The sequence below is a fragment of the Amphiura filiformis genome, chromosome 17, assembly GCF_039555335.1.
Source record: "Amphiura filiformis chromosome 17, Afil_fr2py, whole genome shotgun sequence".
Lineage (NCBI taxonomy): Eukaryota > Metazoa > Echinodermata > Ophiuroidea > Amphilepidida > Amphiuridae > Amphiura > Amphiura filiformis.
Window position 1 is genome coordinate 28424379 of NC_092644.1, and position 27763 is coordinate 28452141.

General features: G+C 37.0%; 2 protein-coding genes across 3 annotated transcripts; one reads left to right on the top strand and one right to left on the bottom strand.

Annotated features, from left to right (window-relative positions):
• Positions 1–543: 543 nt before the first annotated feature.
• On the bottom strand, positions 544–11045 carry LOC140137564 (N-glycosylase/DNA lyase-like). Of its 2 annotated transcripts, none has more exons than XM_072159279.1 (6): positions 10989–11045; positions 6900–6989; positions 5096–5834; positions 3859–4053; positions 3474–3530; positions 544–2515 (listed from the first exon to the last, which is right to left on the bottom strand). In XM_072159279.1, exons 2-6 carry the CDS (start codon positions 6983–6985, stop codon positions 2417–2419), a joined length of 1176 nt encoding a protein of 391 aa, XP_072015380.1. In that variant the 5' UTR covers positions 6986–6989; positions 10989–11045; the 3' UTR covers positions 544–2416. The 2 variants fall into 2 exon arrangements, with proteins under 2 accessions (XP_072015380.1, XP_072015381.1); XM_072159280.1 differs by lacking the exon at positions 10989–11045 and adding an exon at positions 8317–8657.
• A 211-nt stretch (positions 11046–11256) lies between these two features.
• Positions 11257–27287, top strand: LOC140137565 (uncharacterized). Its single transcript, XM_072159281.1, has 7 exons — positions 11257–11357; positions 14239–14736; positions 16462–16652; positions 17843–17975; positions 19424–19581; positions 21597–21942; positions 24346–27287. Exons 2-7 carry the CDS (start codon positions 14362–14364, stop codon positions 25693–25695), a joined length of 2553 nt encoding a protein of 850 aa, XP_072015382.1. The 5' UTR covers positions 11257–11357; positions 14239–14361; the 3' UTR covers positions 25696–27287.
• Positions 27288–27763: the final 476 nt, after the last annotated feature.

Sequence of the window (27763 nt, forward strand, 5' to 3'; positions counted from 1 at the left end):
TGCTCAAATGATGAACTTAAACTAACCTGGCCTTCAGTCAGATTTGAAATGATGAAAAATGTGAAATCTGAACTTCTGAAGGCCTTCGACTTAGTGCAGACGTCTCATTGCAAGGCCTATGGTTCAAATCTTGGATAGTACATGCTACATAGTCATTGAATTTCCATATTACCTTCATGTAAGCATAATCAGAGTTGGCCTAGTATCAAAAATTATACAGCTTACAGAATAAAGTTGTCTAATCCCTGAATGAAGTCTTGATAATAGGCTTAATTTTGTGTATGCTTACATGAAGTATGAAGAATTTCCACCACAAATGTTATGAGAATTTGGTGAAAATCATTAAAAGTATGGACAAATCCATCGTCATGTTTTCTTGATGACCGTTAAGTTAAACATTTATTCAACTGTATTTAATTTGTGCAATATTTGCTCTAAAAATGAATATATTATGTTGATCATGTGAGTCACTGTATTAGCCATGCAACTAATCAAATGTAATAAGTGTAACATGATTAATAAAATCAATAAAATATATAAACATGTATACTAATTCATTAAACTTAAATAGTAAATTGTACTTATTTCTTAGATCTATCATGTCTGTTTACATTTGTGAAGATTATCATTCATCCAGGTACTAAACAATATTAATATTCATTTATCAACTGTACTTACTATTTGTGAGTGGGGAAATGTTCACATCCAATCCTGAACGCATCACCTTCAGAAGTCAATGAACTTTTGCCACCAGAAGATCAGTACGACTGATGATGAGTTCAGGATTGGACTTTAAAATTTCCCCCACTCACAAATAGCAAGTCCAGTTGATTTGATTATAGTTCAAATACCGGGGTATTAATATCTATCATGTCTGCAATATTCTGAAGTCTGCACAAAAAGTAACACAGCTGTTATAAATATGTCTATAGCTTCAAAACTAATCATTGTTTCCACAATATTTCTACATAGAAAGAAGGATGATTTATTTACGCGCATTTTGATACCACATTTGTCAAATGTAGTTCAATATTAACAACAGAGTAGTGCTTTGAAGAAAAATACCTGAATTTAAAAGTTGCAGTTAACAGCGCTCAAAGGTTATTACGCAAGCATTGTGTCACATAAAACCCTCCATTATCATCGCACTGACTTCAAAGCAATACAAATAACTGCAACTTTTAAATTAGGATATTTCTCTTTCAAAACACTACTGTGTTGTTAATATTGAACGAAATTTGACAAATGGGGTTTCAAAATGCGCGTAAATAAATAATCCTTCTTTCTATGTTGAAATGTTATGGACACAATTATTATTTCTGACGCTATAGGCGTATTTATAACAGCTGCGTTACTTTTTGTGTAGTCTTTAGATAATATTATTCCCCAATCACATTTATGCCGTGCCCATCCATATAATTCCAGCGTTTGAGTGTTTACCTATCAGCTAGCAGCTCCCGAGGCACTGTGGGATTTCTGGGGGTGGGAGGATGGGTAGGTAAAATGATAAGCCACTGTTTAGCCTTGATTGCAAGGTATCATTCCCATGACCACAGATATATAATGGTGTTGCGTGTCGGACAACCATTCTCTAGCTTTGGGAGTGGTTCTCTGGTTGGGCAGTTCATCTTTTTTGCACGATCAGAGATTGAGTAGATGGTATGGGACTAAGAATGAAACAGGTCACCTCAATTTGTATGCAGTATTATTATAGGTCTATACACTGAGGTGATCAGTTGGCCGTTGTTTAAGAGAGACTCTTGAACAAGACTAGTTACTGTTGAATACCGTAAACGTTCACCTAATGGAGCAATGAGCTCCCTTGACATAACTAATTTTAGACACAAACTAAAAGTGCCCTCCCATACAAATCACACTAGTAAATAAGGGGACATACCCTTAATTCTAGTTGGGATTTTTAGAGGAGGGCGGTCTCTATTTGTACATGAAATTTACTCTGAGGCAAAGGAGCCCAGGTGCGCCATTAGTCGAATGTTTACGGTATTAAGTTTCAAGCCTTGGAGGTTATCACCTAGGTTTCATTATCATCAAGGTATAACAAAACTATTTTCCTTGAAGAGCAGATAATAAGGCAATATTTTGTTTGAATATACATGTATTTCTACATGTTCATACTGCATGGTGTAAAAATTTCAAAATAGCAAGTAATTTGAAAGAAACTTGTCTTCTTTAAATTACTCAAAATAGTTATAGCACCCTGGATGAGCACACTTTCCATAGAACTTCATGTAACCACCAATTTTAGAAAAAAAGAGCCCTAAAATAAAAAGGCCCATATATTTTTTGCCCAAGTTTTGCATATAATGTAGATTCAACATCTGGAAACGTAATGCAAGTGGTGGCTTTGCTGCTCTTCATTGATAAAAAGTCTGTCCAGACCAAGGTGTTATGAACATCACTTCTTTCTTGTCCTTCTTGTCTTCTTGGCTTTCTTAGGTTCACAGCTGCCAATGTCTGCATCACCAGCGCTTTCATGCTTGATGGCAACTTTCCCCTATAAAATGAAAACAAACATGTAAACATAACTGTGTGTTATGATCTGAGACTGAATTTAAAAAAGGCTAGTTTGCATCTGGTGTCACTGTCAATCAAACTTCCCATGACCCGTGATTGATTAGTAGCATGTAAAAGGAAGGTTGGTTCATCTGGCGCCTTCACTGGAGAAAAGGAATTGCAGAGAATGCTGAAAAAAAATATACTTCCACAATGCAAAAAACAACCTTTCTAGGCATTGTTGACATGGTGCATTCAAGAAATAAAGTTTCCAGTTACCGAGACCTGATTATTGGGATGGTTTGTATGTTTGAAGGTGTAAAATTAATTATAAAGGTACGCTGTTTCAGAAAATTCAATCATCACCAAAAGTCGTTTCCAAGTGTGAGTGACAGGTGACATCAGACGCAAACTAGTATTTTTATCTCTGGCTCAGATTATACCAATTATGAAATTGAATAATCAACAAATGAAAGAAATATGATAGATCAAGAGAGCCATTACATGACACTACCAAGTGTATGCTGTGCATCAACACTATGCCTACTTTATTTCTGTGAGGTATACATGTGACCTATACAGCTTTTTGTACCTGCATTGCTTGTTATTTTTGATATTGAGCTATAGATGAGTTGACTTGTGACATTATTGCCAGGCAGTTTGTCGGCAATTCCTATTGTTCCTTGCCCGGCAGTATGCGCTCACTTCATATTTTGTTCAGGAGCTGTGCTTTTAAAACTCCCGCCACATCACAATAAGGCTATAATATTGAACAGTGTAGTGGATGTGTGCAGTTCGCTCAAGCATATCAATATACCAGTCCATTGTCTTTGTTGATAAACACTGAGGTCAACTCATCAATAAGTTTGCTGAAGATGGTAAATTTTGATTCAAGTCTACTTGAATGCATGGCTGTTTTCCTGCACATAGCATCCGACTGAATCTACACTAAATCTTACCTTCTTTTTTGGGGTGTTATCTTTCTTGAATTTCTTCAAATCGGCACTGAATAATACCTGTAGTGTAGGAAGAACATACAAATAGTATGTGGAACTGACATAGAGTATATTGTTTGCTCTATCTTGATGTCATCATGGATTAATATCAATGTATTTTATTTCATGAATATTATTGTCTTGTGACATCTCTATTAAGTCCTATATCTTATATATTTTCTTTGACACACATATTATAGACCAGACAAGTCAACTATATCACTCTTAACATGGTTTGAATTTCGGTGTAGTGATAATAGCCTAACAATTCCCACCGAATACGAGCTGATCAAATTACATACTTTAGTTTTGTTCATACAAATTGATTCAATATCACAAGCAAACTTACTGAGTGAGCCCAACCTGCATACTCTCCAAATAATCCCCTGAAATGATCACCAATTTCTCTGTAGATCTTGTCAGTCAAGGACTTAGTTTTTGCAAGTTTTGGCATATAATCCCTTGCAGCTATCTGCCACACATGTGTATCAACTGGTATTGCACCTGTCTTGTCTAGGGACATCAAACATACGCAATCAGCTACCTGAAAAAGAAGACAAAACATGTTCTTAATGCATATATACATTTTGCTTATGAAATTTATAGTGGACCAACATCACTTTTTTATCACATGCATTCATCATAAAATAATGATGTATCATAGTGTCCATATTGACAAACTGCCATTGACTTGCTCGGAAACCGTCTCAACCAAATTTTCTCACAGTCAACTCCATCATTCTCCTATCCTTTTTTAAAGACATTTTATTGTCAAGTTATCATTCCTCAAATTTCACATTGTGAAAAACATGTTACTGCTAAACATTAATCTTGTACCCATCATTAAAAGAAACATTATATACTTCATTAATATATTCTTGTTCATTGATTGGTTAAAAGTGGATCACATGACCAAAAATAGTTCTACCATCAGTACTCCTATCCGTAAATAGTACCTCTAAGCCGTAAATAGTATTTACAATGTCCCGGATGAGCCGTAAATAGTACCTTCAAGCCGTAAATAGTACTTTTGACCATGCCTTCCGCGTGCGTGCATTTGATGCGACGGAACAGTTCACGCACGCGAAACTGCCATAACGTGATTTCGCGCTGCTGTAATTGGTTAGCCCGATTTTAGCCTATTCGATTTTTTTTGAAGGGTAAAATATAGGTTGTGCTTAAATTGGTTGTGCTATTCACTCAGGATAGAAGCTGGAGAGTCAAAACGTCAAATAATTTTCTTTTAACCAATCAATGATAAAAGCACATATTAATGAAGTATATAAAACAAATATATACTGCCTTTATTCGAAGTTCTGATTAAAACTGTGGTCCCTCGTTGAGATCAATTAATACTATTTTCCTTCGGGGCTGCACCCCTCAGGAAAATAGTATTATTGATCTCACCTCGGCCCATAGTTTTAACCAGAACCTCTCATGGCAGTATATATTTGTATACTAACTGCATTTAGTGTTAGGTCTTCCTGTTCTTGAGATACAGTTTTGTGACATATACATGCTATATTTCATTACAAACAAGGAGGATGCCAAACAACATTCAACACTGAAGTGATAATCTACCCTACCTTAGCCCCTACACCAGTCAACTGCAGTAACTCTGAATGTGCCTCTTCATAAGAAGCTAGCCGTAGACTTTCCAACCACCCATCTTCCTTTTGGCTGATAAACTTAGCTGTTTGATTGATAAACTTTGCACGATATCCAAAACCTAGATCTCGTAATTTCTGCTCCACTGAATCTGAAGCCAAAGCTGCAGCTGGTGGGAAACCATACCAATCCTCACCATCGATGGTCGCTACTTTATCACCATAGTGCAAACAGAGTTTCTCCACCATAGATGTTATCCTCGATATATTATTGTTTGATGAGCATATAAAAGCAAAGAGATTCTCTGTAGGATCTTGTCTGAGCATGCGCACACCAGGGAAATCGGCCGCAACATGGTTGAAGTTGGCGTCTGCATCTTGCCACTGCTTGTACAAACTTTGTAGACTGACTTCCAGTTGTAAGTAGTCTGTTAAAACATCTCTGTATGTGTGGTCCTCTTCTGATTTGATACCTGATGTTGCACCTGTTACTTCCTTCTTCAGTATTGGCACAATGGAAGTATTGCACTTGGTTCCAGTTGATTTTGCCTTTGTTGATGGAGCAGTGCACACATTTGGTTCTGATTTTATAGCTGTACTTGGAACTTGACTTTTGTTTTCATGAACCTGGTAAAGGATTTCGGAATCAGTTTGTTTCAATGTCCATATTTTACCATGCAGAACACTTCTCCACACACCCTGTTGAATTTCTTTCCATCTGAAAGTGACAGTGGAGTATATAATACAGTGAGATTATTGTGATAGTTTTCCATGGTGGTTTAATTTTAGCTTCAGTAGTGCACTTATGCTCGAATCACTATCAGCAAGCTCAGAGAGGTGGGACACAATACAATGAAGTAACATAGGAGACGGAAACAGGAAGTTACCACAAACTGTTTGAGTTTCAAAGCCAAATAACAGCATAATTGAACAAAAAAGTATGTAATTTAGATTGTGGAAGTTAAAATGGATAAAACTTTTTGGGAAGTTGGATAGTTAAAAAGGCATTAAAATCTAGTGTGAAAAGTTAGTATCCACTATAAAGGTGAGAAATGGATTGGATAAACAAGCTGATTATTAAAAACCTTGGGGCCTCAGCTCTGCATTCATAATTGTAAGTTGTAACCACTGTATCCATGCTGGAATGAAGTCCGAATAATCAGACCCAGAACAAAATATTAATTTCCGACATGATCGTGTTCTGGGTCTGAACCAAATTGGACAAAAGAAGCACATGGTCCTACTTCACAGTTTTTTTAATCCCCTATTCATATTGCATGAATCACTCTATTGTGGACCATCCTTTTGATACTTGAGTATTTGGACAAGCGGAACAGTTTTGACAGGCCTTTTGTCTACCTCTCTGTTTGTAAACAAATGAGGAGGTCGAAATTGTCCTCCTTGGCGAATACAAAAGTCAGTGTAATAGTACGGCACTAGCTGGAATGGTCATTGCTTATTGCTATAGACCACTTGACATCAATGTTTATCAACAAAGGCGAGGGATTGGTCTTTCGATATGCTCGAACGAACCGCTTCACTGTTCAATGGCTTTCTTGTACTATATGAAATATGGTGGGAGATTTAAAATACACATGCCCTGAGCAAACTACGATGCCCACGCACACTGCAGGGCAAAGAACAATGGAAAGTGCCATAATGCGTGCGCATACTGCCAGGCATGACGTCACATGTCAAGTGGTCTATACTTAACTTAGGTAGTTTGGATAATTTTGTCCAGTTGTAACAAAAACATAATTTCTCAATCAGTTTAATAGTTTACCTGAAACTCTGTCCACATGCCAAGGTTATATCCAACCTCAGCTCTGCTATTCTGCAGGGTAAACTGTACCAGCATCCTGAAGCCATATTGCTGTAAAAAATGAACACAATGTACAATGTGAGAATATAGGCCCTAAGTGTATTGTCAATTAAAACAATAATTTGACAAAGAAATTTACTTTGGAAACATGTGGTGTGTGGTGTGATCAAGCAAAATCAGTCTGAAGTCGGAAATATTCAATTTTCAGTTTCTTATTGAATTGTAATAGGTAAAGCTATATTTTGCAGAAAACCCCATTGAAATTGGACAACCAGTTCAAAAGATATGAGCAATTTAAAGAGTTTCCAAAACAATTTCCTTTGTTTGGCTATATCTTAAAATCAATATTTCTAACTTCCGACTGATTTTGCTTCATCACATCTTACTATAAATAGGGGAATGTTGTATCTATCTATCTATCTAGATGTATCCCTATAAAGGCTCCGTCAGTTTCGATCCAAATGTTGCCAAATTCATACGGGAGATCGATGAATACACAGGAACGTGTTTAAACTTTATTTGGTTAAAAACGGTCAAGAATTGGCTGCAAAAACAGTGAAAATATGGGTAAAAACTGGTTTTTTGTTATGAAAATCAGTTGTCAGCCTACGCGTCACTGCAGCTGGCCGCCAGCGTCGGGCGGCGCCTCGTGCGTAATGCGACTACGCCAATGGGCGCCAGAACGGCGCAGAGCCACACGACTGCGAGCCAGAGACCAGTGGACATGATAATACGGAAAGAAGGAAAAAGAAAGGACAAAATAAACTAAAAAAAGAAGGTGTAAGAAGAGACAGGTTTAGAAAAATACCTTTTCAATGATTCTACCTGTTCAGTAATTATTCCTGTTATGGTGAACGCTCCCATCTAGCGGGGACCCGTGCGAAGCGCGGGTATCCCGCTAGTCACATGTAACTTTTAATTCATAATTATGGTAACCTGTTCAAATATGTAATAAGCACCTCAGACTGCCACCTCCTTGTGTACTCATCTCAATTAATTCACTCTTGGGCATCTTGGCCAAAGGCACCCACTACTGTGTGCAGTGCTGTATGGTGCAAAAACTGATTGAGGAGCCAATGGCTCCTAACTTTATAAATTTAGGTGCCCAAATTTTGCTCCCAAGTAAAAAGACTGAGGCACCAACTCATCGTTTTCCAACCGCTCGAAGTCATTCTGCTACAATGGTTTAAATCTATGTTTAATTTAAAGTTTTTTAGGCTTTCATTTCCAGTTCCATGAGTGACCTTACATAACACCACTAGTACTATTGTACATAATAGCTTCATTAAATTGTCACATTCAATTCTCACAGACAAACAGCATGGTTTCAGAAGTAAACAAAAAACATGCCACAGATAGAATCCCAACTTATTCTCACCTTTCAAGATCTGGCTCTTTCACTTAACAACAAAACACAAATTGATATGGTGATAATGGACTTCTCTAAAGTATTTGATGTAGTCCCCCATGGCCCATTAAATCTTCTTTTACAGAAACTCAAACGCTACGGCATTCATAATAAAACACATGCTTGGATCACTAGCTTCCTCAAGCATCGTGTCCAGAGGGTCGTCGTCGCTGGTGAGCATTCGACATTGACCGATGTTGTTTCGGACGTCCCTCAGGGAACGGTGCCTGGGCCGCTATTGTTCAGCATGTATTCTGTCGGTCCGTGCCACGTCACTTCCGGTTGATGATGCGACTCACGGTCGAGTGAAAACAAGTCAAACGATTTTTGTTGATGATTTCTGTCATTGGTGTTATGTAAATTTTGATCGCAAATAGTCAGTGGAATCAAACAACCGTTTCTAAGTCTTCTAAGAAACTTACTTGATTTACCGCTTATATACTGACAAACTTAAAATTAAATTCCATGGTCGAAAGTGTTGTTTTTCCGAAATTGAATGTCACTCCAACAACATCGCTATGTAGCCTCCTTCACAGCCGGTTTCTGTTGTTCATAACAAACCGTGAGCCACATGCAGTTTGGGCCCGAGACTAGAGATAGCCCGGATGTTGGACCGAGTCAATAGCAAGTCTCTAGTATACATTAGACGTTCGCTTTTCGTATCTCTTTCCTTGTTGGAAAGGTATAACGTTGAGGAGATAGGAACATGTACAGAAGATCCGGGACCTACTCTGCCATGTTTGGCTGAGTAGCGGTACATGAACACGGTCTTTTGTGCCTATGTAAATTAGTCATTATGTAAAGCTGTGTTTATACCCAGACTGAATCATTGTCGCTAACTACACAAGTTGTGTGTGCAATTTTAGAGAACGTTGACCGACAGAGGGTGTCAATATAGGCCTACGTGTCGCTTTAGAAAAACAGCGAATCATACGCATGCTCAGCAGGCAAATACGACGGCGATTTAGTACACTGACCATGCGTGCGATTCAGGTTTCTCCAAAAGCGATTGAGTATAAATGCATCTTTAGAAATGACCGGGGATTGTGTGTTCTGAAGTGGGTTTTATCATGTTAATTAGTGACCTCGATCAAGCATTGAAATGCTGTCATTTTTTGTACTGGATCGTTCAAGCATCTCCAACAAATTTTTCAATGTAAGTGCCTCTGGCCCTAGTAGAAGTAAAAACGGATACTATGGCCAGAGTTCTAGGGCTAGTATACATCATGATTCATGTCATGTCATTTTAAAATTATGATTTACCAAACTGCCAACATTAACTCAAGTGTTCGTCTTTTCGCAGACGACTGCTAGCTAGCAATAACCCCCCCCGCACAAGCTTGGCTTTATATTCCTTGAAGTCCAGCCAATATATGAACTGAAGCTGAAGCTTAATTAACGCTGCTGTGTACTCTAGCCATTGTTTCTTTCTCAAAATTGAGTTTTTATGATATGTTTGTACCTTGTTATGTTTTTTATAAATACAAGGAATGAAAATCCAGATTTGTAAACTCCAACTGCAATATTTTAAGGATTTTATTTCACTATTCCACTCGTGTTTGAAATTGAAAAGGAAAGAAAATCTTTGTTGTACCAGCAAGGTACACGCGCGTTAACAACTCATCGCGTATGCGTATCGCGCAATTTGCATGCGGGCGCATCTTATGGAAACACCACGGAAGCACTGATTTCACAAAAACCTAGTGGTCAAATGGCTCCGTTTTAGCTGATAAAATGTGGGTTTTTCAAGTTCTTTCCCCGATTTAAATATCAAGTTATGAATGGATTTCGCTCAAACTTCTCAAGGGGCTGTGGATTTACCCGATGTTCACGTAATATAAGTTACAAAAACGAAAACTGTCGCATTCTCCTGTGAGATTCGATGAAAGTGCAAAATGTGACCACTTTAAACTTCAACGGCCATTATTTCAATGTTCATTTTCTCGGTAAAATGACGATTTAGGTACACGATAACTCAATAAATACAGCATCTATAGGTAAGCAAATATGATCATCGTAAAAAGCATGATCGACTCAAGAAACGGTTTTCTCATTTTTTTATAATTTGGTCTATTTCCGTTTTTGGGCATCATTAATGAGATAGGAGTATTTGAATATTAAAAAAATGCCTTATAAAAAAAAAATAAGGCCAATATCAAAAAAATTAAAAAAACGTTTTTGGAATGGAGCCTCAAGATTGAGCTAAAAACAAAATAAAATATTTTGGAAAGAGTGTTTTTTGTTATGATGTACCTAACAAATATTGCCAAAAACTCACTTTTTGTGATTTCTTCAAAATTGTTGTTTTTACCCCAAATCTGTATTTATATTAAGATTTATTGATGTCTTGCCTTCATAAAAATGTATACTTTTATATGTTTTGCGCGAATAATTACAAAGTTATTGCACTTTTACTACATGCATGTCTGAGAGTACACAGCCACCTTAAATAATTACTATACATGGCTGTTGAATTCGTAGGGTTCGTGGCACTGAAAATTTTCACCATAAAAACAAGTAAAGTTGCAGTACAAATAAATTAATATACGGCGGTAACTACAAACTAAAAGTTGAATATATAGTATAATTGATATAATTTCAAACAAAATACTATTTTCATAAGTCTTTTCCGCGGGGTTTACCTCGTCTTTTCACAAACCTCCCTTGCTCGATCGAAGAACTAGCAGCCGACGTTCTGACCTTTGACCGTAATTGACCTTTAAATTTTATGTTCTTTTTTTTTATGAGACAAAAACCCGAAATACTACGTTCGTTTCAGCTTAGTGAATGCTTCATCAAACAAATGTAAGCATTTTGGATAACTATTTTTAAGGAAAAAATAAATTTTAAGGCCAAAATGGAGGGGAAAAAATATATTTATGATAGGTCATCGCACTTCGAAGGTCACGTTGTTACGGCAACAACAAGCAAGATCGGAAACTCGGTGTGATTTTTTGACGAGAAATTAATGCCAAAACAGTGTGCAGAGTTTCTTTTTGATCTAAAAACAAGTAGGTACTTAATTAATGTTACGTAATTAAGTGTTTCTGTGTATTAAATAAAACGTTGATAGCGTTCAGGAACAGATTTTTGTTGACACAAGTAACTTTTTTAAGGCTAAGCCTAAGCTTACCCAATGTACCATTATAAATGCTTACCTATAAATTCAATTTGTTCGGCTGGCGATCCTGACTTTTTATTTAGACCACCCTCGGCAAGGACTAAATTTTTACTTTTGCATCAAGGTTTACTTTTGCATCACTTTGGAGTCAAGGTTTAATAAGGAGGGCAGAAAAAATAAGACTCATAAACCTGTGTATGTGTATTGACCTATTATATTGCTCGAGAACTCTAGTCTAGCTTCGAATTTGCACACGATAGTTCCGCATTCGATGCTAGAGTACTTTACTATGGTTTTTTGGTCGGACAGCGGTGCAATTTTTAACACCGGAGGTTATTTATTCTGTGAATGTTGAAATTTGAATGAAAGTTATTTCGGCGATCTTTTCTTTTAGACCACCCGAGTCATTTAAAGATGAGTCAACTGTATCTTTTGAGCAAGATTTGCGTATTTTGGACTGTCTAAAATTTTGCTGAAGTGTAATTTTAGCAACATTTTTGATGCAATCGCCTGTCGTGATCGGCTGTGTTTACTTCAAGTTCTGACCTTCCATTGCTTTTCACGGTGTCATGCTTCAGCGGATCCGACTCGATTTTGAATGCAAAGGTCTCTAGCCTAGAATGTGAAGCTATCGGTGAGCAAATTCTTGGCTAGAGTTCTCGAGCAACTATTTTATTATACTATAATAGTATAGATAGGCAGTGCCAGTGCACGCAGTTGCCAACTGAGTTGGCATGGTTGGGCACAAATGGTTAGTTTGGTTACGCTAGTTGCGCGTTGCATAATGCGTGACTGGCGCACGCTTATGTGAATTTACACACGCGTGAGTTGGGGCTAAATTATTGACATGCAGCAAATTTCCCTGGCAACTTGCAGCTCAAAAACAAAACATTCAAGCACTCGGCGCCAGGTGTAACACTTGCATTCAGATGCAATGCGCAGTGGGGGCACGGTCCAGTGACCTAATTTGATTGATCTGCGCAAATTGTTTTCACCGCCAAGGCTCCGATCCCGCTTAGCCTTCAAAAACTGTGCGTCCGATCGGACGCACAATTGTAAAACCTGGTCGGGAAATGTGCGTCCCACAAAATTTGTGTGCGTCCGTACATGTATGTTTTTTTGTGTTGGGCAACAGGGAATACAATTTTACAAAGCCCCGATTGCCGGTATTGCATCGCAGTTTGATGCAAATATTTGACTATTTCCTTTCAGATTCCTGATGAGATTTTAAAGATTTATGTAAATATTATTGTCAATAACAAATTACGTGAATGCATACTTGCTGCCAATGTACGATAGTTTAGAAAGTTGTATTTTTGCTCTTGTGTTTTTGCAAAAACTTATCACATCTTGCGCGCTGCCGTAAGAATTTTCATTGATTGACTCGACTGGTTGACTGGTGACCCGGAAATGTTGCAAAATGGGAGTGGTTAAATGTGAAAGGTCAATAACTCGTTTACTGATTGGTCCATTGGTTATGAATATTAATTAAGCTTTAGGCCTATTACTATAGGAGAATTAGGAGTGATCAGTCAACGACAACGTAATTTTTGCGATTTTTATGATGATGAAGTTGGTACGGTAAGCTTATAATCACTAATTTTTGGGCTGAATCAACTTGCGTCCGACTGGACGCAACGGGTTGATGACATTTGTTGAACATTGCGTCCAGCAATACAAAAATGTTTCTTGACGCAAGAATTCGCGTCCAGCGGGAGCCTTGTCACCGGCATGATGTAACTCCGTCCCGGCTTATAGGCAATATCTAATTCTCGATCATGAGAGCCAACTTGAGTACGCGCAGGTATTGCGTCGAGCGTACTATGGCTGCAAAGACCGGCGCTTACGGCGCAAACACAGCTTTTGTTGCTAGGCTTTTGTTGCTAGGCAAGGTCAAGGTTCGGTCATGTAAGTCGCGCCATCGATTTCTATGAAATGTATGCTGATGCAGAAGGTACATCCTCTGAGAAGTACTTATTTTGCCTAGGCCTAGGGGCTAGCTATAGTTCATTTTAGGCAAAATATCTAAATTCTCAATCATGAGAGCCAACTTGGGTATGCACAGATATTTCATGATTTGCGTTGATCATTAAGCAAAGATACACGCTTACGGTGCAAGCATATCTTTTGCACACACTTGAAAATAAGGTATATATAGTGATCGATAGGCGAAAGTCATAAGTGATGTATGCTGGGAAGGAAAAGGGCTCAAATTCGCGATCTATGGTGATGAATTTTATAGCTTTTGAGCCATTTTCATTCCCAGCATGGATCACGTTTGCCCATCGATCTCAATCAGCAATACACCTAGTTTCGTCAGCACAGACATTGGCTGTTATCATACTGACATTTCTATCGTGGCTGTATATACTCTAGACATTGTTTCTTTCGCGAAATTGAGCTTTTTTTAAATGTACCGTATGTACTTTGTTATGTTTTTTATAAATTCAAGGAAAGAAAGTCCAGATTTGTAATTTAAACTCAACTCACTGCTCTATTTTATAGATTTTATTTCTCTATTTCACTTGTTTCCACAATTTAAAAGGAAAGAAAATCTTTGTTGTACCATCAACAACGCATTGCCTAGTCTCGCAAGTTGTTAACGCACAGATACGCTACACATAACGCTTACCTGCATGCGCGGCGCATCCTATGGAAGCACCACAGAAGCACATGTTTAATCTTGATGCAAAAGTTTAATTTGATAAATTTGTCATTTTAACCTTATATAGCTCAGGTTGCATCTAATCTGTACTTTACTTTCTTTTCAGTTCTGGCAGGATGGAACTTTGTTACAAAATTGTTAATATTAAACTTGCCGAAAGCCTGACTGTCTAACTCCTCCTTCATATCATCCTAAAGCTACACACGAGTATTATAAGTGTGGAGGCACCATGTTCACAATACACCACCAACCACAACTAGCAATATGGCTCAAGGAGCAGGAGAAACCACACAAGCTCCGCGCTATCATGGAGAAAGAACGCAATCAAGAGTTCATGCGACTCGCAGAGGAAAAAGGCTACCTTCAGACACCTTCAAAAGATGCCATTTTACAAAAGAGCAGAACTAAATCTGGTCGGCGTAAAGCCAGCAAGTTAGCTCATGTCGGACTTCTTAATATGACTGCTCTGAAGCTGATGGATTTGGGAGAAGTTGGTGCCTGTTCTAGACTGAAAGTTTGTATTATGCCTGGGAATTATCTGACGACGTTTGATGTTCTTGCCAACTGCCGTGAACTGGTAAAATTGGACCTTCACAGTAATCAGGTACATGCATGACTATGGAACTGAAATTTATTTATTATTTCATTTTTACTAAAATCATTGCATGTTTTAGTGCAAGAGACCATTCATTCTGAAGATTTCACATCACCAAATAATGTCTCTTGTGGGATTCCGTCCTGATTTGCGGTGTTGTTACATTTCGGTAAAAGTTACCCACCTATAAATCAATATTAAAAACCAAAACAATTGTGCAGATTTTTGGAAAAAATTGTGCCAGGTAATAAATATAGGCTTAAATCTAAGCATCTGCCAAGATTGGAAAAGATTCTGGGCTTTTATTCAGATTTTTCATGTATTTCTCAAACCGGCTGCTTCTAGGTAAAATCACAAGTGCTTCTATTTTGAAAATTGGGTAAAAAATAAGGCTGGCATTTTCGGTCGGGTAAACGGGTACCGCCGAGATTACATTACCAGGTAGGAAATACCCTCCCGGTACCAAATTCAAAAAAAAAAAAAAAAAAAAAAAAAGTTTTTATTTTTTCGGTTTTAGTGTCCCTGGACCTAGACCTAAATGCTAGGATCATTCATGGTTGACCTAAAAAAAAAAAAAAAAAAAAATTTCAAGATATTTTGTTATTTTTAATATGAAAATTGATAATTTGTATTCATGTCATAGTCTATTAATGATTTCAAAATGCATTCAAATTCAATACATTTTGAAATCATTAATAGACTATGACATGAATACAAATTATCAATTTTCATATAAAAAATAACAAAATATCTTGAATTTTTTTTTTTTTTTTTTTTTTTTTTAGGTCAACATGAATGATCCTGGCATTTAGGTCTAGGTCCAGAGACACTACAAAACCGAAAAAAATAAAAACTTTTTTTTTTTATTTGGTATGCCGGTTACCCGCCCGAAAATTGCGGGCGGGTACCCGGGTACAAAATTACCGAAAATGCCAGGCCTAGTGAAAAAAGTGTATTGCATTCGTGGTCCGGTAGCTCGAAAAAATTCAATGGTCACCAATATATTTAATTTAGTTTGTTTACTTGCTTGTTTGTTTGTCAGTCAGGAAAACATCACTTTGAAAAATTGAGTCGCTTCAGAAGGTAGGTAGAGCCATTTGAATAGAGGCCATTTTGTACACAAAGTATAGGGAAATTTATTACTATTGTGCACCCTCAAGGGGGCACCACTTCACTTACCATCACATTTATTGGAAACTACCGTAAAATCAAATTTAATTCATTAATGGCAAGCAAGGATATTCCAATTTGCCGAATTGAATGATTAATTATTGCTGTTTATACAAAATTGACATGAAGGTACTGGTATAATTGTCGACCAACCAAATATGCAAAGTACAACCAGGGCCTGCCAATTTAAAATAACAAAATCAGTCAAAGTAAGTTGTTTTTATGATTTTGATTTAAACTTTTGATCCAAACACAAAGAATTAATTCCTACCTCAGAATTTTCTGATGGTACTCCATCTTTCTTCAGTGAGTGAGTGACTGTATTAAGGTGCGATCTTTTTGACCTTTGACCTGATAATAGACTTGTAGACTCCTGAAAGTTGTTTTATGTTGTCCGTTTGAGATCCATACCATATAATGATGTATTGAAGAAAAAAATGATCATACATTACATTTGTAGTTAATTTTAGAATGCCCCATTTCTAGGCAGCCATATTTGGAAATGGGTCAGTTTTATTTCTGAGAATGGGATGTTCTCATATTTCTAATCCATTTGTTTTACAGATTTCAACTCTACCTGGTCCAGATTTCTGGGATATGTTGTCCAAATTAAAAGTGGTGTACCTTCACAATAACAGTATTGGCAGGCTAGAATGCCTGCAGAATATGTCTACATCAGCAGACCTGCAGGTACTCACCTTGTATGACACTCCAATTAGTCTGAAGAAAAGCTACAGACATCATGTAGTTAATAGGTAAGTAGGTTATTACATGTACGTTTCACTACTTGAAGAGAATTGATCAAAAATTGAATTCCCTCCTGAGGTTGGGATCCGTCAATTAGTTGACCACATCCTAGGCTGTCATTATAGCTAGGGTCATTATATGGCACACATGGGTCAATGAGTTACATAAAAATGACCTTGTGTGGTATTTAGTTCCCTGGATGTGAGTTTTGCCTGAGGCAATTAGTGGTTAAATGTTGATCCCTCACTACAAGAGTTATTACCGTCGATTTGGTTGAAAAAGGAGGTGAGACATGATCAAATATCTCCAGGTAGCAAAATGTAATGTTATTTTGGTTCTTTGAGCATATCTGACAGACAGTGGGGAAAGCCCTGCCAAAGATAACTAGAGAGGTGCCAGCAGCTGAATTGAGTATTATTTTAAGCTCACAGTTACTATTTTTTAACTGAAAGATGTTGTTGGAATTTGGAGTAAAGATTGAGATGTGATCTGCAACCAAACACAACACAATTGAGTACTATATTGTGCTCACCACTATTTTTGAAGTGAAATATGTTATTGGAATTTGGAGTAGAGATTGTGATATTATATGCAGCCAAACACAACACAATAAAAATATACCAACTTTGTAAGATGTTATGACTGTGTATGCATCTCTTTAATTAATTAGAGTTTCAAAACATGAGGCATGTTTTCTTTCAGCAGAATTGCTTACTACTATAGTATTATATAGATTACCTTTCATTACTTTCTTCACCTTGTTTGAAGGTGAAAACTGGCGAATGCTAGTAATATGTTTTCAGCATTAAAAGGATGAATTTCAAAATGAAGTTTTTTCTACATAAAAAAACTGATGTACAAAAGACTGAATTGGCAAGATGTGGTTAAACAAACAAAGTATAAAATTGTGGGAGTTTAATGGATTTTTTATCAATAATTTCATAATTTTGGGGGGAAATAGGCAGGATTTTAAATTGGTATGGGTTTATATTTAGTTCAGTATGGTAGTATCTTAAATTCCAAAGAGCCTACACTGAAAGCTACTGAACTATCCTGTTTTTAAAATTTGGTTAATTGCTGTAATATTTTTTAAATAATACAATAAGCCCAATTATCAAATGATTCCCAAAATGTTCAACAGTTTACTCTTTTGTCCATAAATCTTACGCGGTATTCTCCATGTATTTTGTTACCATAGTGTATGGACTCTGAAAGCCCTGGACCACTATGTCATCTCTGATGAAGAAATTATTGAAGATGCTGTGTTTGGTGGACACTACAGTACAATGCACCCATCGTTTAAATACAATCCTGTGCCTTTCTCCAAGAAGGTAAGTTTTGCTGGTGCAAAGTTTGCTTATGTACTAAATACATGTATATTTATCCAAGGTTTTTCAAAAACAAAATTGTGACTAACATCTGTATTGCTGATCTTTCAATACAAGCATTCTGATATGTGCTGGTATCACTTTGACACCACACCTCTTTTCTTTATCTGACCAGGAAAGTTGAGAAAGGTCTGACATGGTCTAATTACAATCAGTCAATGTTATTATGTGGTGGTCACTACTATAGCCAAAATAATAAATTCTCGATCATGAGAGCCAACTTGGGAACACACAGTTAAGACCGGCGCTAATACGGCGCAAACACAGCTTTAGAGAATTGACCAATCACACGGTCGTTGCTAGGCAAGGTCAAGGTTCGGTCATGCAGGTCGCGCGATCGTGTTATTCTATGAAAAATACGCTGACGCAGAAGGTACATCCTCTCATGATCGAGAATTTATTATTTTGGCTATACTAGTCAGTCACTTTTCCTGTACATTTCTGTATTCCATGTGCTAACCAAACATTCATAAAAGCTAGAGATGGTTGACACACTGCTGTGCAGGTCATACATCTGCTTAAAGTCATTATGCAGTATCCAGACACATAAAAGCTGTTGACTTGAAAGTGTCACTTAATTCCTGTTTATTTGGTTAGGGATGAGAGATCAATTTTATATGTACCTGATCATCTTTTTAACTTAAGTTAAAGATACATGTTTTTGTTTTGTTTTATATTATTTTGGTCTTATCTAGATCAAGAAGTAGAATGGCAAGACCTGCAAGTTTTTTCCAAGTTCTTGTAATGCATTCACATGTTACATAGAATTTTACACAACACTAATATAATAAATTTATAATTCAAAGAATGGGCACTAATTATTGAATGATACAGTATGTTTGAAAAACATCTTGTGCACATTTTAGGAAATAATTAGGTGCCTTTTTAGTTGTAGCCTTTTTTGTAAAAAGGTGTTTAAGTTTATTCCATGGAGATAGTGGCTAATTGAGGGTGCTATAACCTCAGTTTTGACCAGTTTTTGGCTTACATGTACAGGTAAAAATATGGAGTACTAAAAAACGATAAAATACATAAGAAAAAACTTTAGAACCAACTATGCTAGTCCTTTGGTGTTTTCAGTAAATGATAGCCTATTGTATGTATAATTTAATAATTACAGTAACTCAATTTTCAAAAATGCCTCCTTTGGCCCCCATGGACCAGATCGTGTTACATATTGGTAGAGTGTTCAGGTATTCAATGCTATGGTTCTCTAATCAGTGCTTGCCCTTAAAATCAAATTTTCTATTCCATGAAAACCTGAGCAATAATGGTTTAGAAACAAAGGTGCTAAATCACTGCTAATACTACCTAGATTGCTCTAAAACCATGAATAAATGCTTAACATTTTAGTAACTGACCATTTTCTCATTTTTTTTCAAAACCAACAGGATAACACACTAGATGATGAGCTAGCTCTAGTGGAGCAAGTTCTACAGTCAGTAGCAACCATACAGTCCAAACACTCACCTGTAATCATCATCCAGAGATATGTCAGAGGCTATCTGACCAAGAAACGCTACAGAAAGCACCAAAATGCTCGTATATGGTAAGTCTTGTGGTCATGCCTTGGTAATGGTTGCTGTCTAAAGGGACAAATTCTTGTAACAATATCCTAAATTATATAATAAAGGATGTGCCAAATTCAAAGTATAGACCTCTGGAAAAGGCAACCGTTACTACTAGTTTCACAGCATACCCTCACTTACGATCATTGGGTATACCGATCAACAGGATGTGCAATAGTTGTGTGTCACCCTTCATGTACTGCATTGCCATTGTTTAGACCTATGTTGTATCTGTGACCAAGGATACACCTACCTCCATGGTCAGTGTAGCTAACTGCATCTCTATAATCGGAGACTGAATTAAAAAGACTAGTTTGCATCTGACCTTTCTTTCCTGAAGACACCGTCAACAAAGACCAAATATGTTGCTTTTTTCAATTTTAAAAGTACTGTCATTTTTGGCCATTTTATGCCATTTCTTTTCTCAGATGAAGGCACGTTCAAATCCTGCCTAAGACCCTGGGCACCAGATGAATCAACCATCCTTTTACATGCTACAACTGGTACTAACAATCAAGATTGGTGGAGAGTTTGATTGGCAGTGACGCAAACTAGTCTTTTTAATTCGGTCTCAGATTATAGGTGGTTGATAGCCTTACAGTTTTTTATACACAATGGCAAAGCAAGTAGCTGGTAGTTTGATACAGCTGATCTAAGATATAACTTGTATTTGACCCCAGGACTATAAATGCAGTCGCTTATGAAGACTGAATTGCTGTTAGTATTTGCATAATTGATTGCAGCATTTGATCACCCATCAATGTATCTCTCAAGTGCTGTGACTGTTAGTATGACACAGCATTTAGCCCAGGGGTAGCGTTTTAAGGGGTCTTAGGGCCCAGGACTCCTTGATTTGGCAGGTCCCCATGATTTGGTCCCCTTAATTTTGTACGTCTGTGTAGAATTAGATGCCTGGACCCCTTTATTTGCTAATTTGGACCCCTGGACTCAGCAGGTCACCGCTAACCCTGATTTAGCCATTTCTACAGTATTTTGCAAATACCTTTTGCACAGCCCGATTTGGCATTGTTTATCAGTGTAAACAAATAGTGGGGTTCTGATTGACTGAACAGGCTAATTTATTTATTTATTTATTTCTTATTTAACCTGGGGTGACCAATCAATGCACTGGCACTGTTCTCCCTTGGTTCCTAATTGAATCACATCATCATCACATCGGCAACTCATTCACCGATCAAGCTGCATAGCATTACATGACACATGCGTGACCTAGTTCTTTTTACACAATGATCAGGACAAGTGGTTAGGCAACTGTGAGAAAGGTCTTTGCAAAATACTATAATCTACTAATGGCACAAACCACAAACTTGTTCATCATCTACTCATGTATACAATAAGAGTCAGGACTGTAAATAGATGGCTAAGTCAACCATTTCACCCAAGTTAATTTTATGGAAGTATACAGAAAGTAAAAACTGGTGTTTACTTGTTTTCAACTTTTTTGCATTTTCTTTGAAAACAATTTTTTATTGACCCTTTGCACGGTCATCTCAAAATGAGGTTTTACTTGGCAAGCGTATGTTGTCACATTGTTGTGTTGCCTTTCATACTCGTTCTTTAATTACTGTGTACGCTTTGTAAAAGCATTCTAGCGCATTAATGCGTGCAAGAAAAGCACAAAACAAACAAATCGTTTACATGGAGAACCTCATTTCAGTCTTAGGATGGAGGATCCTTGCCTTTCATATACACAGTAATTAAAGAATGAGTACATATGAAAGGCAAAAGCAACACAGCTAGTGCACTTGCCATGTAGAACCTCATTTTGAGATGACTGTGTGAAGGGTCAATACCCGGGGTCAATAGAAGATTGTTTTCATAGAAAATGTAAACGGTTGAAAACAAGTTAATACCAATTTGTACTTTTTGTACATCCATTTCATTAACTTGGGCAAAATGGTCATTATTTCTAGCACATTAATTTTTACATTTTCTTTATTACTATTAATATTTCTGATGTGTATTATTTTAACAGGGCAACAGTCAGTATTCAGCGTTACTGGCGAAGGTATAAAGGTCTGAAATATGTCCCCACTTCAAAATCTTCAAAATCTAGAGCTTCAAGCTCCACAAAGAAAGAGCTTCCATTGGAATCAGCAAACATGGGCCTTCCCGCTATCGCAGGCCTTCCACCACCACGTACACCTCCGACTACATCTACCGGCCTCAAACCTGACACAAGAGGAGGTCAAAGGCATCTTCTGGATTACGACACTTATTTGAAGAACCGCAGACCAGGTTCTAAGTCACCCAGTGTGGTGTCATCACTACCTGGGGAAAGGAGAGCTGATAAATTGGCAAACTTATTGGATGAGCTGGAGGTAGGAAGAATATTAATACTATTTGAATCCAATACCATTAAAAGTGTAGTTTGGAGTGACAGAAATCCCTTTCTCTTTATATAGAGGGATTCATAGCAGAATTACAATTCACATTATGTGTTTGTTTTAAGTTATAAGCCGTCTTAATTTAGCAATTTCCTATTGGAATTTGGCTGTATCGCATAGCAGTTTGCTCCATATTTTGAAGTATCTGCTACCCAATTTTTGCATATTGTAAAGCAGTTTTATAGGGCGTTATATGGAAGTATCCTGATTATAATGAATTTTAAAAGAAATTTGAACCCTGCCCATTGGTATTAATAGACTTGTCAATGCTTAGGGCTAAAAGTTCTTGTTAAGGAGACGAGGATCCACATTCACAGCCCATGATGTCTACATTGGCAATACACCAATGAAAAGAATTAACAGAAACAGTATTACTTACTTTTAGAAATTTTATATTTACAAACCTAGTATAGCCTGTGCTTCAATACCAATTGAATACCTGAGTGGAAGAAGGGCCCAACTCCAATTTTTTACAAAAATGAGTTAGACCCAGCATTTTATTGCCAGCAGACTGTTCTTCCTTGTGTGTGAAAGATGAGCCACAATTAATTTTCTAAATAGTCTTCCACGTACACTTAATCATGGTTTTCATGGAAGAAAGGCCCAACTCCATGGAGTTGGGCCCTTCTTCCACAAATATAGGGTTAAAGAGGAATTTTGTTCATCCATGAAATCTGCTTTTCACTACAATAAACTTTCTTTCTAGCATATTGCATGAGTTCTACTTGTGCAATTAATGGTGATTACCTAATTTCTGTGGCTATTTATAACACAAAACTGGCACTTGCAATATATTAGTGGAAGAAGGGCCCAACTCCAGCTCAGTATTAAGACCTGTACCGTTGCCATGGAAACATCATATATAATTTTGAATGTATGTAATATTGTATGTTCATGTATTAAAGGTCCACTGAAGATGAAAACATTCTGTCTATAAAACTTTTCCAAATATTAAGTTTTTTCTTAATATCTCAAAAACAGTTTTGATGGAGTTGGGCCCTTCTTCCACTCAGGTATTCAATTATATAACTAATAATTATGATTCCAATTGACTTAGGTACAGTTGCCCTTGCTCCACAGTATGTCCTGCTAATTAGAGAAAGAAGGTATTGTTTTTAGTTACTGTCATGCATCTATCGTCTCATATAACATGGGCAACATCGTTATTGTTTACAAGTAGAACATTGTGTAATGTCTAGGATGTGCGCTTCTTAGCTGCAAGTCCCTGAATTGTTGTTTAATGGTTTATGGAATGATGTGGGACCGTAGCGCACAGTGTCATCGCCCAAATATCTTCATGGCAGAAATCGCCATGGTAGGTTGAATCCACCGCCACGCATGGCCATTTTGTATCGACCTGTTTAATAGTTTTGAGTCGCATAATGGGCCGAAGGACATCTGACTAAGGCTACTGACAATAGTCCCGATTAGCCGGTTACTGACCTCGCTGATGTGTGGGTCGAGCATGACGCCATAGGTCTTCTTTTAGATTGGCCTATACACTGCGCTATATAATTTGGCACATATAAATCAGAATTATTGTCAGTTTTTGACTCAAGACGCACGGTTCTTTCTCAAGACGCAAGCTAACGACTATCATATCTGTTCAAAATATATATTCAAGTGCAAGGGACCACATCTGGTTTCTTTATACGAAATCATTTACGGGAGATATTCGTCATTTTCTATCCCGGTATCCAAAGATTTTCTTCTCATATCAAACTCGTGCATAGCAAATTCATGTGTATCGATCCCGGGTATTTATTTTAGTATCTCTGCTGACAAAGTAATTAGCGACAACCTGTAAAGTGTGCTGAGGTTTGTGGATCAATGTCTAGGTGTTGTGCCTGTGCGCAGTGCACTATAAATCACTGTCCTTTTTTTTTCTTGCTATTTTTAGAAAAGCGAGGCAAAGCCAAGTTGTTTTACGCCAAAAATAGTGGTGTCGCCCGTGTTATATGAGACGATAGATGCACAACAGCAGCTAAAACAATACCTTTCTTCTCATTCTTAAACACTTCAATTCAAATAAAAATATTGATCTTAAAGTATACCGAATTTTAATCAAATTAAATCCCACATTTTGCCTCCGATTGGATAAAATAGGTCGTACATGTATTGCATCAACATGAACGTGCTGAATCATGTAATATCGTATCATATAACACAGCTAAGAACCAACATTGCAGGAACTTTCTCAAGTGTTTAAGAATAAATTGAATACATCTCTTCAACATCGTAAATAATAGTAATTAAGGGCCACACAAATGTACAAAGAACAACATCATTGTCACATACTATTGTACTGATATGTAAATTGATCTTATTTTTCATCAGGAAAATGAACAATCGGCACTGCAAAAATCTTCACCAACACCAGAAAAGAAATCCTCTCCAGTCCGCAAACGAACCAATCTCCACATTGATCTGACTAAACTGGAAGCAGATGCTCTTAACATGCAATGTTCAGATCCTGCTCAAGCGGTGGTGATCGAAAACACCATTGGAGTGCAGGAGAGCATTGATAGCATCATGAAGATGAAACCCGGCGAGAAAGCACCGGAACCAGCTCAGGTGAAACGGTTACGAGAGAAAAGAGAGAATCATGAGAAGAGAAGAAAGAAGATGGAGATGAAGACTGTGAAACAGATGCTGGGAAGGTTACCAGAAGATATTCTTGAGAGAGATCAAGAGGAGTCAGAGGAAGGTGATGAAGAGGAACCAACCGTGAAATTCCGCATCTCAGGACTGAAATCGGTCTTCCATAGTGGTGACCTGTTTCAGGAGTTGGTGATTATGAAGCGAGAGTTAGGTAAAGACATGAGACAGTCGCACCAAGATGTTATTGATAAATATGAGAAACCAAGGTCAAAAGCTGTGAAACCAAAAAAACCTAATGCTGATCAGAGAATGTTTACCAGGGTGCAAGGAACTATGGGTATGTCTTGCCTCCGTGCGGTGCAACAAGCATACCGTGATCGGGAGAAAGCGGAAAAGCGCGCTTCCAAGCAGGATTACGTGGCGAGGTTGAGAGAGCAACGCGAAGAAGGGCGTAGAAGGGGGCATAACATCTTGGAGGATAGGCGGCTTAATGCAATTAAGCAGAAAGATATTGATTTAAATGATGTAGCGGATAGTTTAGAGAAGCAAGTTACAAGAGAACAAGCTGATTTTGAAAGCAGAAAGCAAAGGCGTTCAAAATCGCATGAAATAACTAAGAGCTTCCATAAAGAAGTTAAATTTTCAACTGAGTTTATTGGACAGCAAACATCCATATCTAATGCTCTGCAGAAACATGATCACAGTAACAAATTTGAGGAAAAAGTGCAGGGTAACGTTGCTATCGTTCAAACTCATCGCGATCACCAGGAGAATCAGTCGGATTTGGTGCGCCGTTACTTGGAGCACCGCAAACTTATGCGACAAGCACAGGTTGCTGTCGAACGGGCAGCTCTAGACACACGTATGCTGCAGGAAGCCAACGAGCGCATGCTGGAAGTGCGTACCAGGGTTGACAAGCAAAAACTGAAAAGTCAGTCTGCGAAGGCTTTCTTTCCATTGCCAAAAGCAGCCACAAATCCAGTGCTGCCACCTGTTCAGCTGGAAGGAAAACCTGATAAATGGCAAACTCTGATTGGCATGTATGATGGAAGAGTTGGAAATCATCATACTCTAGTCACCACATGATTGGTGGTGTTATTGTCGTATGGCTTTTTGTTGTGTGAATGTAACAAATATGAAGCTGTCATTTGTTATACATGTGGTCATGAAGCAACAGTTTTAAGATCAGTAAATCATATAATATCAAGATGTGCAGATGTGGTGTTGTTGCGCATAGATTTCAAAATGTTTTGAATGGGGAATAAGGTAAAAGTGTTTATTTTTCTGAAATTGAAACTGACAGAATGTTCGTTCAGTATGTAATTCAATATACATATTGTCTTAAATAAGATAGCATGTTTTGGATTTTAAGAATTTGACAAAATGCACATGCCCCATTGGATTTGTGAAAATGTTTGGTAAAACCAGAGACTTTGCAAGGTTATCAGGCAATGTAATTGAAAATGGAATGATTGATTGTCGTTACAAATACGTGACTGTTCTGTCCACCACAAATGTGATGTGATGGAGCAAAATGAGTTGGGATTTTGGGAATATTAATTTTGAGATATTTAATAATAGTATTTAATTCACCTCCCTTTGTATTTTATTGTTCTGAGCAACACTAAAATGACCGTATCTCTAGAACTGTAAGTGTAGTTATGATGGGGTTTAATTTAAGCTCTGAGATGGCTCATGTAATGATTGAAAACTGAGTCCTTTGTTTTCTATTGTTTAATGAACCATATCTCAAAACAAGTTTTGCCGACTTTACAGCCCAAAACTGAATTTTGATTTTGATTGACATCAGACTCATTTAGCTTGATTGCATCACAAATGGGTTGTAATGTTGGCATTTTTACTTTATGAGATATTTGGACAAGTAAATAAGCTTTGCAATGATATTGGCTATTGCTTGTCCATGTTGCTTGATTGCAGGGTAGTAACAAATCATTAAGAGTTTGGAAATCCTTTGTTTTCTATTGTTTACTGAGAGGTTGAATGAACAGCCCATGCATTTGTGGTGGATGGTGATGTATTGTTTTGACTTGATTGTTTTAGATGTGTTTGAATTATAATTAATACACAAATAAGTAGGATTTAATTTATGTGCTCTAATATTTTTAGTCAGCAGAGAAGAGAAATCCTGAAAAAATTCCATGTTTTTATGAGGCCAAATAAAAAAAAAGTGGACCATGCACATAGCTTTTATAATTCTTTTTTTTTTTCTTTTTTTTATTGAAGAGATTCATCAGGAATACAATATTCCGATTTCAAAGTTTTTTCTTTTTCATTCAGAGTAACTAAAAGAAAATTTGGCCACAAAAAAGGGGCTGAAAAATGCATGAAAAATATTGAGGTGGTTTAACGCTACGTATAGCATTTGCAAACCATGTGGCAATTTTTCCATTTTTTGTTTTTTGTTTATTTGGCCTCACCAAATGTTTTTCCAAGAACTTGATATTCATATTTTAACAAGGTGTTAATTTTAAATGTTTCAAATATGCAAAGCTGCAAAGACAACAACTATGAAATATGCAAATTTAATTTATTAATGCACACAATAATAATTATTATAATATGTATGTTAATATGTTGTACATATTATATATAAACATTTCAGAGAATATTTTTCTACTGTAAAGTAACATAATTGACATTGATTTTTTGTTGTGAATACACATGTAATGGTAACTGAAATAAATATTGTGTAAACTATACTATCCTTATTGTATTTGCTTCATCAAGTATTTGGCTTGTCTTGTGTGAATTATTTGACTATATATGAAAAATTGCAAGGACTTTAAGGGATGCACCATTTGACTTAGTTTCAGGTGGGGGAGGCTGGAAGTTTTTTTGGGAAAAAAACCCTTTCCCCACTATGACTTAAAAAAAAAAACTTTCCCCACCTAATTGTGCATACAATAATACATGACAATTTGTAAAAAGAAATCATGGCCAATACCAAATGTAAAAAAAAACCAAAAATAAATCATCGCCCTCGGTGGCCTAAAAGAAACAATTTACCACCTTTGGTCGGCGAAAAAGGAAATTAGCTCTACCCCAACTTCCAACCACACCCACCCCCTAAGTCAAATGGTGTCTCCCTAAACAAAACGATTTTGTCATGTAGAAGAATATAATGTGTGCCCCT